Below are 12,994 nucleotides of genomic sequence, written 5' to 3' on the forward strand. Positions count from 1 at the left end.
CAACGGTGAGTTGAGTTAAGTACACATTATGCATCTTGGAAATATATATATTTACGCAAATTTCTACCGTTAAGTAAGTTTTAGTATGGAAAATATATGAAATAAGAAATGTTTAGTTCAAACTGTTTATTATCGCCACAACCACAAAATTATTTTATAAAAATATATTGGATTAATTAACAAAAACAAGGTTTATTTTCTATTATTTTTCTATTTGTGCAGCTACAGACAGATATAGATACGGTAGTTTCTTGAATGGTTTGCTAATATAGGGATTTAAATCTTTAACGGATCTTTGATAGTAAGATCAAGGCTGTTACTATTATATAATTCAAATGAGTAAAATATATTTTATATTATAAAAAAAAACAAAAAACAGTTTATCGCACTGTATATATATGGGACATAAACAATACGACTAAAGTTATTATCAACTGATCGTGTCCGCAAACCAATCATTTACATTTTCCTCTGAAACTTTCTTTTGCGTTCGTCTCTTCATGTTGTGCAAAACTATAACATCATTTTATAAAAAAAAATAATTAAGCAATTCATTTTTTTTTCAATATATGGAAAATCTTTACATCATTAATATGTGAATAGTTAAACTACATTATCCATTGTAGGCCTACATATTATTAAAGGTTCTATTAAACAGTTGTTATTAACTGCTGTCAATAATAAAATAATCATCTAACCATGATTTTATACTAGAAATGATTTATATTACTTGCATTCAAATATACATTTCTCATTGTGAAAACATCAAGAGTATTGATTAGAATGTACCTATATATTCACTTTTAGTAGGAAAACCATGTACCAGTCTATTATGCTAGTTACCGGCAGATTATCATAAAACAACAAATTATATTCTGTTGAATCAAGCAATTACTTCTTTATTTGGATAGTAATAGGGTGAAAATAATACTGAATGTCTACAACATATTAAGAATAATTTTGTGCAAAATCCAAGAGGGTATAAACAATATATTTTTGTTCACAGATGCCAACAACAATAAGGGATCATGCCAAAATAGTATACTGTAGAAGGCCTACTACATTTTGTGTACTCTTTAATCTGTTTAATACATTTATTTGGCAAGCTTTTTTGGGTTAATCATACTGTTCATCGCAGTGGCTGTATCATAAACTAAAATCACACGTCATTGAAGTTTAAAAAAATGTATTTAGCTTATTAGTTGTGGATCTACCATAATATACTATACCCTGTTCTGTAGAAATAGTGGCCATGGTTTTCTATAATACGTTTTATTACACATTCCTATAACTACTTAGCATGCTTTGCCCTACAGTTCAAGTACTCTTTGACATCATGGTATGAGCCCATCACGACAGGGCAACGATCATGAATACCCTTTGGCACTAAGTCAAGTATTCTAGTCTCTCCTGTTGTTGCCATTCCACCAGCCTGTTCCACTAAAAATGCCATAGGGTTGCTTTCATATTGAAGACGAAGCTGTAAGATATAGTGAATGGTATACTTTATTGCTTTTTTAAAATGAATCATTGTACTGTACTAAACTTCAGCAAATTTCTTTTCTCTGTATAAATATTTGTAACAAGAAATCATAATAACCTTTCCACTCGGAGTCTTTGATGTGCTAGGGTACAAAAATATTCCACCGTATTTGATGGTCCTGTGCATGTCTGCCACCATGGATCCAATGTAGCGAGCTCCATAGGGTGTCTTGCCATCATCTGGAAACTTCTTACTGTGAATGTATTCCTTAGTTGCATCGTCCCAGTATTGAGCATAACCTTCATTTATGCTAAAAATTTTACCTCTAGTTTTCATCATTATGCTGCGGTCTGTGAGAACAAACTCACCAATAGCCTGCAAAAATAATTACTTGTTTTGAAAAGATAATTGACCTTGTTTTGCAAACCATATTTTCTTTCTTTTTACTTTCTTCATTAAACTGAAATTCAGCTTAATATTTCTAAAATAAAAAATGTTGGCACACATAGTGTGTCATACAGGTCTCTAAACTTAGTTCTATTGGCGCAAAAAAAAGAAACTAGAGTCTACACATTTAGGTTAAAACATTCGAGCATAGCCTTTTATGTGAAGTAGGAGACGTAATATCAAATATAAAAGAGCACATTTTTAATAAATTAAGCAAAATAAAAATGAAATCACATAATAGGTCAAAAACATGCTTTTAATAAAAAGCTCTGTCTACACTATCAAACTTTATGTTTATCAAATGTGATTTGCCCATATATGGACATGATGTCATATCAGTACCATATTTAGAAATATCACTACCATATTTAGAAATATCACTACCATATTAGAAATATCACTACCATATTTGGGCACATCACACTTGTTTTGTCAAACTAGTAGTTTGATAGTGTAGACAGAGCTTTAGGTAACCTTCTATATAATTAATTCAAAGTTAGGGCTTAAATATCTCGATGACCTACTGGGTCGAGCATAAACTCATTAACACCACATCCAGTTGAGATAACCATTGCAGTGGCGCTTCCAAATAAGGCATACCCTGCTGCGACCATCTTGCTGCCTGGTTGTAGACAATCAGCCTCAGTTGCATTTCCTGTGTGCTCCTGTGGATATTATTTTTTATTACACAATTAAATTTTAAATATATAATTCTGTATTTTCAAATAATGGTGCTGGAAAGGTTTGCACCACAGTGAGGCATGTACAAACTAACGGAAGACAGTAAGTATACTATTTTGAAACAAACTTGATATAAATTTTCCATGGTAAATCTGTACTATCGCTGTTTTTTCCCATGCATTGTAAAATTCAAAATAAAAACAGGTTCCAATGTGACAGTACCCATCAAAATTCCTTAAAATCATACCAAAATATTTCAAGGTAATTCTAAATTACATAATTTGCTTTACAAGTTAGCAAACCTCACCTTTTTCCAGATTCCAAATATAGAACCAATTGACACTAAACAGTCTATATTTGAAGATCCATCGAGGGGGTCAAAAGTTACGATATATTTGCCAGCTTTATCTACATCAACCAGAATAACATTTTCATTTTCTTCAGAAACCAGAGCACAGGCAGTGAATGACGATTTTATCATGTTAATAAAAACATCATTAGCCAGTACATCTAATTTCTTTTGTTCATCACCAGTTGTGTTCTGGGAGCCTGCAATGCCATACCTGATAGAAGTGAAAAAATGGTCTGAATTAAAAGTAGTAAAATAAAAATCATTAAAAATAAATTGAAATAATTTAAAAATGATACGTTAAACTTTAAATGCGCAATCACTTACTTACCCCTTCAATCATTTACAACTGAAATTAATTCACCACAAGAGAAACTTACCAACAGTTTTACACAGACTCACACAATGACCAACTTAAAGCCTGTTTTCCATTCAGCTTATGCGCATATTTCCATCTTCTATTTATAAACTTTTGTTATTTTGTTATAATATTTCTTGCAATGCGAAAATTGTGCAGAGCTCACGCGAATCAAACAACAGATACGGTCAGTCTAATTACCGAAAACAACCGAAAACAACCATAAACAACCAAAAACAACCGAAAACAAACCGAAAACAAAATAAAATAATCTAAATACCGAAAACAAATTTTGTATAATATTTTTTTTAATGTCGCCCTCTATTGATGGGTGTTTCTAAAGACCATAACAGAGAGAAAACCGCGCGCGGAAAAGCCAAGGAAGACCCTACGAAATGGTAGTGTGCACAAAATACAACTAAAAGTCGTACAATCAATCAATGATAACTTTGCATTTACTTACAGAATCTATAAAAATATTATAATTTTAGTCTTTCGATTTTTGATCCAGAAACGAACGCATTTACTCCTCACAATAATTGTGAATCACGTTAATCCATAGAAAGTAAATTGACTATGGTTAATCATGATCAATTTAATTATAGATTTTCAAAGATAATAATACAAAAATGATATTTTTAAGAATATTGATATTAGAGACTATAAAGTATACTTAAAACCAGCTCACGATAAAGGATTCACAATATAATCTATTCAGTAAAATTACCGTAGTCGAGTAAATAACGTTTTTATCCTTAATCACTTAAGTGACGAAAACCGGGGACGAAAACGCAAAGTTAGGTAAAATCATGCTTTGTTTTGAAAAGACTAAAAACGAAATGTGTTTTGTAAGTTGATGTAGTCTACGGTGTATTTCATTGAATTTGTACGATTTTGAGTTGTATTTTAATTGTGCACACTACCATTTTGTAGGGTCTTCCTTGGCTTTTGCGCGCGCGGTTTTCTCTCTCTATGATGGTCGGTCTTAGCTTTAGAAACACCCATCAATAGAGGGCGACATTAACAAAAATATTATACAAATTTGTTTTCGGTATTTAGATTTTTTTATCTTGTTTTTGGTTTGTTTTCGGTTTATTTTCGGTTGTTTGTGGTTGTTTTCGGTTATTTTCGGTTGTTTTCGGTTATTTTCGGTTGTTTTCGGTAATTAGACTGACCCAACAGATACACAACCGAAATGAAAATTGCAGTTGAAAATACCAACAATTTTTTTCTCTGTGACATGTTTGATTCATGTGACTATACTGTAATCCTTGATAGATTTGACACTGTCAAAGTATATAAATTGTTTCTACACAACACTGTAAAAAAGAATCATAAACAGCAAACCAAACAAGAAAATGCAAGTCATGATGATTTATACCAGGCATACCAAAACCAGGATATAAAATTGTTATGATGAACTCCTAATGAAAAACTCTACAACGACTACTGTACCTCTATAATGCAGTGTATATTACACATATTTATGAACAGAAGCCGATTTTAGAACTTTCAAATCTCTTTTGATTGTCCATTGAAACGAAAAGGGCCCGAAGTGGGTGTGTCAAATATTTTGGTTTAAAAATAAAAATGAACTCTGTATGATGTACTCAAATAATATAATGTATGTGGACAATAATACTATAATTAGTATAGTATAGTTCACATATATTCAAACAATAACAAATAATTAAAAAAATATATAAACTAGATAGGTGTAGGCTTAGGCCTTGGCCTAGCATAGAACTTACAACTTGGCCATCCCTGCCTTCCTTACAGCTGAGGACACAGCCTTCACAGCCGTACAGATGGCATTCAAGAGTTGGGTCATTTCACCTGTTGCACCATCACAACGACCCTGCTCCTCAAGCATAAAACGGGTTAAAGTCATAAAATCTGTCTCCATATTGATGCAAGATAATGAGATTTACAATACGCGAGTTGCCAGCAGTACTTTCGAAATTACAACAAGCAATGAGACTGCAAAAACCCAGTCAGTGGTGGTTCCGGTTTGTAGATCTTTTTGTTGTTATTGTTTTGTACACACACGTACGACGTGCAGCACCACCAAGAATGGACTAAATTTTTGTATTATTTAATAATACCGCCTGGTTTAAAAGTCTATCGAAAGTAAGCTTCTCATGGTGGCGTACTCTATCGCTCTTTTTCTCTTGATAATCCAAGATGGTAATTAATTGTTACAACTCCTTGTATATTATCGTTTAAAATCTCAGTTGTTATAAACCATCTACCTTAATATTAATGCTTATAGGCTTTATTTATAATACAACTATTTAAAAATAAAGTTTTTTAAATATTTGAAAATAAAATAAAGCATATAGAGAATCAATATATTCTAGGCCTTTAGGCTTGGTTCCTAAATGTATTGTATAGTACCATAACGCCACTCTACGGCTCTCTGATTACTACTAGCCTAGGCCTAGTAGTAATGTGTGCGTTAGTAGCCGATGTACAGTAAAGTAGGCGAGTAGTAGTAGTACTCTCTCTGCTCTGCTGTTGTTTGTAGGTAAGAATACAATAAATAGGTAGGCCCAGTCTTTACTGGAATAATCTGCTACTAGGCCTAGGCTAGGGACTGGCATGTATTTTTCAATTTATCTTTCTGCATTTGAATAGTAGCGACCGCAATTTGCTACCGCGCATCGTTTCTGCGCATCAATATACTCGGTTCAGTTCGCTGTGCAAAATCTTGGTTTTAGTTGACGCCGCCAGCGGTTGTTTACCTTGTACCGTTCAAACGGTTTTTATGGTGCATTGTGGGTGTATATGTCACCTTTTTAATCGTTTACCTTCGCCATCTTTTTTTTCCGATCGGTTTAAAAAAAAAATTATCAAGATCCGTTTATTATAAGCAAAGTTATTGATTTCAGAATAGGTAAGTAATATTGAGTGATAAAAAAATGATTTTTAACCTAATTTTTCGAATATAACGGTTATAGACCCATTAAAAACAATATGAAAAACGGAAAGAACAGGTTGTCTTTGACTTGAATGCAATAATTTCAAGCAGATTAAATGCGACGCTTCCCGACGCCAACGACTTTCTTAGGCCAAGTCTAGGTCATTTGAAGGTCACTTGGCCTAGCTTTTTGTTAATCAATAAAACCATAATAAAATCATTTAGTATATTAATAAATAATGTTTGTTGACATTGTAAATTTAATTGTTGATGTATATTTAATGTTTTCTAGAATTTTGAGTTATTTAAATACCGTAAATTAAATAATATTACTGTATTGATATTTTTAATTACAGAGGGTGTTAGCCTAGTTGTTAACACCACCGTGTGCAGTCCCTTGATTATTAAGTTTGCTGTTCTATCTGGTAGGTTTACTCCTTCTATTATATACTGTTTTTTGTTAATTATATGTTTTGTTGATTATTTGTTGTTTTTATTGTTCAATATTGTCTTCTAATGAAAATATTTTATTTTAACGTTAATTTTGTTATTTATATATAAAATTATTAATATCGATATTAATTGTTTTTTTTTATTTTTCTAATTTCAGATTCAATATAAATACCCGCACCAGTTACCAATCTGATATTTTAACCAATAAGAAATATATAAATTCCACAAATCATAGTTTAATTAGTAGTTTATCATACTATATAGTATAATTTAATTATGAAAATGAATTTGAGCTATACTAATCAAGACAAACATAAGAATATTACATATAAACCATGTATAAACACACATTTATTAAAATCTGCTATACTGTAGACTACATTAACTCGCTTACTTTTAAATAAATGTGTTGCAAACAAAAAATAAATGAATGTATTTTTTGTATTACTGTTGACTGCTTTGGTTTTATTACTGCTGGTGATTTGATGATGTGTTGAAGATGCAGTAAAAATTACGTTTACAATTACGAAAAAACAAAATGATCATTAGTGTTGGACGCCCAATTTTTTGTTTACATTAATTCTGGTTGCCATGGTAACTTATTAGTAACATACACAATCATTTTTTTCTTCAAAAATGTTGTTGTTGAGACTTGGTAAGTACCTACAGTATTGGTGAAAAAAACAATGAAGAAATTAAGTTTTATATTCTACACTTGTTTACCTTTTTAAAGCAACATCTTTTTGCGCATCATAATATATATTGTATATAAATTATTAGTAAACAAATTAATGTTTGTTGCTATGGTAACTGTTCGTCTTAAAAAAGTTAAAAATTATATAGTTTGCTGACAATTAAAACTAAGAGAATAACTTTGTTTTTGTATGCAAACACTCCTAAATATCGAGTTAAATCCAATTGTTTATTTTCTTGTTTACATAAATGCTGGTTGCCATGGTAACTTATTTCTACCACATAATCATATTTGTTTTAATGTGGTTGTTGTCACTTGGTATTAATAGTACCTATTGGTGAAAAAACAAGTTTTATATATATTCTGTACACTTGTTTACCTTTTTATAGGTTGACATCTTTTTGCGCATCACATTCAAATTATTAGTAAACAAATTAAAGTCTTGTTGCTATGGTAACTTTTCATCTTATGAAATTAAAAATTATTTAGTTTGTTGACAATTTATTGAAACTAACATAATAACTTTGTTTTAATAATAAAATATGCTTAAACATTGAGTTAAATCCATTTGTTTATTTTCTTGTTTACACAAACTCTGGTTGTCATGGTAACATATTCGCAATGTCGAATATAATAAAAATTTTGCCAAAATGGGGTCGTTGAGACTTGAGGTACCTATAGGTGAAAAAACATGAAGAAACTATGTTTCATATAGATTTTACATTTGTTTAAAGTTGTTTACCTTTTTATGAATATTTAATTAGCTTGATAACTACCTGTATATACATCTGTTTTGACCAATATTCCTCATATATAAGATTAACGAAAAATCATGATTTTTCAAATTTTCAAATTGCGATAACTCTGGAACCCAATGTCCAAATTGACTAAGGGAGGTGGCAAATAAAAGCTATAATCCTACCCTTTCTTACTATGCTAAAATAAAGTGAATTCAATGCCTTTAAATTTTTCATGAAATGTTGCTATGAATAGTGTTCAGTTTGAAAGAGTATATAATCGTAAGCATTTTAAACTTTAAATCAACAAAATTGATTGAGTATTTCGAAAGTTATGAATAAAATAAGGTGTAAAAATTTGGCACCATCACTATCCTTTGTTTACATAGGAATCCCCACCCCGCGTTTGTGACCTTGTACACAAAATAGTCACTGGGTGAAAATACTACTAAAACACATATAAATACATTTTATGAACATATTTTTAATTAGAAAGTTGATGGTGACAAATATATATTTGCATAGTACCACATTTTGTTTGGAAATTGTGTCAAAATCACAAAAATAAGATAGAAAGTACTTATTTTATGTTTACCCTCTCCCCGGACTGCGCGAATGTCCCGGAGGAATACCCCCACCTCAGCCAGGCTGTGTGATGACGTCATCAGACACTTCGCGGCCTAGAATTGCTTACTCACCTAGCATCAGGTGATTAAAAACCTTTTGTGATCCAATATAGGTGATATTTATGTAAAACCAAAGGTGTACACTGTTAAAATATAAATATATCTAAAATATATAAGCAAAATCCCAAAATATTAGGCATGTTTTCGATTTTTTCTGATTTTACTAACATTTCGAGCCCAAAATAAAATGTCATCGCGAAGACATGTGGGCAAAGGAATTTCAAATTTTTCATCGGAATTTTCCGGAAAAGATCGTACAGTCATTCGTTTTTTCTGAATAGCCAATCAGAGTTCGTAAATTCATGCGCAAGTTGACCCCTTTTTAACAGGTTAAGGGTCACACTTGTCTATTCCCTAAAGATGTCTGCTGCCCTCTAGCGGTTTTGCTAGTCGCTACCTAGGCCTATTATAAGTGTAGTAGCCGGCCCTAGTTAGGCCTAACCCTATCCTGTTTTATTTTGTTGGGCTGAAGGTTTTTTTTTAACATAGCTTTTAAATGGTAATTACAAAATTGTCATTATTTCTAAATCAGTTGCACTGTGACTATTTTTGTCGAGTAGGTTATTAAATATGATGTGTTTACTTTTAGTTTACTTATTTACTGTATTTATCAGCTAGCTGTAGGAATGAGGATGTAATTAATCCTTTTGGTAGCCTAACATTCTCTGAATTTCCACTGATGCTGAATAGACAAAAATGGTTAGGGTACTGTCTGTACTGTAGACCAATATAGACTACTGACTGCCTGTCGTGTATTATTAAGGAATTTACATTTTATTTTTCAGGCTGAGGTTGAAGTAAAGAAGAAGAGAACTTTCAGAAAGTACACCTTCCGAGGTGTTGATCTCGACCAGCTGTTGGATATGAGCACGTAAGTTGTGACTGTTTTTCTTACGAATCTTTGACAAGTACTAGTTTTTCAGACTAATTTTTGCAGGGGAGTAAAATATGATAAAAGTATGTTTTAAATTAAAGTAACTAAACCAAATCAACACTATTGAAAACTATCAAAACCATGCGAAAAATTGTGATTTTTTTTGTTATGATACATATTACATGATTTTACTATCCTTATTATTAGTATATAAATTTCTATCAAAAATGGCTCGCAAAATGTCCTGGAGCCACAAAAAATCGTGTCAGGCATGTATAATTTTACCGCCTGTGTCCCGATGTACAACCTCACAAAAAACAACAATGATCATGTGAATAATTGAGATCGAAATGCGAAAAAATGTAAAATTGTAAACTTGAGAATATGTAAAATAATTGGGTGTGAAATAAGAGTTTCTACTGGAAGTTTATGCTTGTTGTGTTTATAATTTTTTTTTTCCATTCAAGTTATTTATTTAACATATTTAAGTCTGAGACTTAATACTATTTTTTGGCCATTCTTATTTAGTCAACAATTCATGGAATTGGTTCATTGCCGTGCTAGAAGACGATTCAGTCGTGGTTTAAAACGTAAACCATTAGCACTTATGAAGAAGCTACGCAAGGCCAAAAAAGAAGCCCCACCATTGGAAAAACCAGAAGTGGTAAAGACGCATCTTAGAAACATGATCATAATACCAGAAATGGTCGGCAGCATGGTTGGCGTCTACAATGGCAAAACATTTAACCAAGTGGAGATCAAGGTATTGGTTTATGCAATTTTGTCTTTTTCAATGTTCCGCTTCACTGTATTCTCAAAAACACATTATCGATATTGGTCATATTTAATTACACTTTATATTATATTTTCAGACTTTTTATTACTAAACTTAAATTACCAAACTATTAACCTGTCCTATTTCACTCGTTCATAACATGTTTCTCGTTTAATTTTTTTAGCCTGATATGATTGGCCATTACTTGGGAGAATTCAGTATCACATACAAACCTGTGAAGCATGGCAGACCTGGTATTGGTGCCACTCACTCCTCTCGATTTATCCCGCTCAAGTAAACATACGAAAATGTTATGTATTATACAAATTGTTGTAGAACAATAAAAACAAATTAGTAAATTGACATTTGTCTCTGTTCTGTTGAAGTCTTGTAATCCATGCAATGCAGAATGTTGTGTTTTGATTATGGGTGAGATACTTGATGATGAGCCCATGAAAGGCTGCATCCACGTCTAGGTGTAACTCAAATCTATACACATCTAGAAAACATGCTTTCATGTACAGTCAGGGGGGGAAATGGCAAATCCGCACTGTGGTCATGGTACAGAGTTGTCAAAACACATACGGGCAACTACAATCCGGACAATTACCCCTAGTGCAACTGATATTCCCCTAGGACAACTACCCCACTAGAACAACAACACCCTCTGAACAACCAAACCTCTAGAATAGTTAATATCATGACACCTTAGGCTTTTCATTAAAGACCCATTCCCTAGAATTTGTGACGTTTTGTAAAAATAATGTATATATTACTTTAAAAACATTAAACCAGGTCATTCCTTGTCTTAAATTATGATAAAAAGAGAGAAACCATGCACTACCAAAGTAGCTCGCGGTAAATGTCCTCCCAGTGACGGTCTTTAGGCCCTACCCAGCTACGCTTAGTTTTGTAGGCCTAGCTGGTAAACGTCTGTAACATACGAACATCATACGTTAGATAGTCCTAGTCTAACATTGTATAGTTGCAGTATTAATTGTCTTTCTGTTTTTGCCAGACTCCGTTGATACAAATTGGGGTCTGTCTTTCAATCAATCTTTCAGCCCCTTAATATCGATAAAATTTGCCTGATTTTGTTCTCTCTTTTCTTTTCTAAAAAAAATGTTTTACCGTAAAAGCTATGTTATGCAGTTTACATTTTATACGTTTACTGCAAGTCCAGTAATATGGAATATTGGTTTGGCTGTTACTACTTCATAGGAGAACTTGAATTGATTTTTACTCGGGGTACCAGAGTCTAGGACTTGACTTAGTCATTTTCTCCTCCTCTTCCTCCTCCATCTGGACACTATTGAGTAAAAAGTGCTATTTTTAAAGTACTACTCCCTTATTCGTTGTAGTATTGAGCTGGGATTTGGCATGAATATACTACAGGCACATGTCCTCAAAGCTATAGAGCCGGATTTTTTATTTTCAAAACGGATGCAGCCATATGACGTCTCGAAGATGGTACCATATAGCCGTATTTGGTAGGTTATTGATGCTTCATTTGCTGTACCCCGAGTAACGCACATTTGTACTTTTTTGTTAATTTGTTTAATTAATAAGCCACAATGTGTGACACACACCACGGCGTTATGTTGTTATATGCGGCTTCTTGGCGTAGTGGTTCTCACGTCTGTTTAACACGCAGAAGGTCCCCGGTTCGAGACCGGGCGAAACCTTTTTTTTTAAACTTTATGGTGAAAAGTACTGTATACGCAATATGATATACAGTATATCTTTTTTAAATACTTATTTTGTGTAATCGGTAATTATCACTTTTACACATGTATATTTTACTTTGTGCTTATTACCATAGGCCTATTTATTTGTAATTTAAATGTATTAAAAAACTTTGTGTAACCCACATTTTTGGTGTAAGAGGTTTCGTAGTGTAGTGGTTATCAAGTCTGCGTAACATGAAGAAGGTCCCCGGTTCGAGCCCTGGCGAAACCTATTTTTCTTAAACTTATGGTGAAATATACTGTATACGTAATATGATATACCGGTAGAGTATATCTCGTTTTATTACTTGGGGTACCTGAGTCTAGGACTCTCTCATCTTTTCCTCTTCTTCTTCCATCCGGACACTATTGAGTAAAAAGGGCGACTTATAAAGTACTACTCTTTCCTTATTCGTTGTTGTATTGAGCTGGGATTTGGCATGAATATACTACAGGGGCATGTCCTCAAATCTATAGATTTTTTAATTTCAAACCGGATGCAGTCATATCACGTCTCGAAGATGGTATTTGGTAGTGAGGTTATTGATGTGTATGTGCGACGTTACATCCGGTCTTATGACGTCATTACAGCTTGTTTTTTTTACATTTCTCCCCACTCTCAATTATAATACCCATGATGTGTTTATGTCTAACTTAAACATTTATACTCATTTTATTTTATTCCAATTCATATTCTACGGCAAAGAACCTCCTCATTTTACTTTAGATTTTAAAAAGCCTACACTATTAATTGATTACATTATACTATTTGAAAATAAATCTCTCTCATTTGACATAAATTGCTTAGTC

At 32.4% G+C, this 12,994-nt stretch overlaps 2 protein-coding genes and 1 long non-coding RNA gene across 5 annotated transcripts in view; 2 read left to right on the forward strand and 1 right to left on the reverse strand.

Annotated features, from left to right (window-relative positions):
- The window catches only part of LOC140062959 (small ribosomal subunit protein uS19), a 254,689-nt gene extending 243,869 nt beyond the window's left edge, over positions 1-10,820 (forward strand). The window contains exons 1-4 of one of the 2 annotated variants that reach the window (XM_072109352.1): positions 5,453-5,505; positions 9,594-9,679; positions 10,211-10,445; positions 10,642-10,820. In XM_072109352.1, the coding sequence (XP_071965453.1) occupies positions 5,503-5,505; positions 9,594-9,679; positions 10,211-10,445; positions 10,642-10,755 (438 nt within the window). In that variant the 5' untranslated portion in view covers positions 5,453-5,502 and the 3' untranslated portion in view covers positions 10,756-10,820. Of the gene's footprint in view, positions 1-5,452; positions 5,506-9,593; positions 9,680-10,210; positions 10,446-10,641 lie in introns of those variants that run through there. The other variant, XM_072109353.1, reaches the window with a different exon arrangement.
- On the reverse strand, positions 110-5,379 carry LOC140062523 (fructose-1,6-bisphosphatase 1-like). 2 transcript variants are annotated; one of them, XR_011847492.1, is made up of 6 exons: positions 5,070-5,379; positions 2,919-3,174; positions 2,455-2,595; positions 1,601-1,858; positions 378-1,480; positions 110-282 (listed from the first exon to the last, which is right to left on the reverse strand). XR_011847492.1 is itself a non-coding variant. In XM_072108777.1 (5 exons), the coding sequence occupies exons 1-5, from the start codon at positions 5,222-5,224 to the stop codon at positions 1,292-1,294; spliced, it is 999 nt and encodes a 332-aa protein (XP_071964878.1). In that variant the 5' UTR covers positions 5,225-5,379; the 3' UTR covers positions 110-1,291. The 2 variants fall into 2 exon arrangements, 1 of the variants encoding a protein (XP_071964878.1); XM_072108777.1 differs by having other exon boundaries at positions 110-1,480.
- LOC140062960 (uncharacterized) lies at positions 5,938-7,442 on the forward strand. The gene is made up of 3 exons (XR_011847561.1): positions 5,938-6,214; positions 6,595-6,663; positions 6,849-7,442. It is a non-coding gene; the product is annotated as an uncharacterized lncRNA (long non-coding RNA).
- Positions 10,821-12,994: the final 2,174 nt, after the last annotated feature.

This window comes from Antedon mediterranea, chromosome 11 (assembly GCF_964355755.1).
Source record: "Antedon mediterranea chromosome 11, ecAntMedi1.1, whole genome shotgun sequence".
Lineage (NCBI taxonomy): Eukaryota > Metazoa > Echinodermata > Crinoidea > Comatulida > Antedonidae > Antedon > Antedon mediterranea.

Excerpts from the sequence above, each read along its gene's own strand:
- LOC140062523 (XM_072108777.1), bottom strand. The coding sequence starts at position 5,224 with ATGGAGACAGATTTTATGACTTTAACCCGTTTTATGCTTGAGGAGCAG. Across the intron at positions 3,175-5,069 it reads AAGGCAGGGATGGCCAAGTT|GTATGGCATTGCAGGCTCCC; the intron begins GTAAGTTCTATG and ends CACTTCTATCAG. Across the intron at positions 1,481-1,600 it reads CAAAGACTCCGAGTGGAAAG|CTTCGTCTTCAATATGAAAG; the intron begins GTTATTATGATT and ends TATATCTTACAG.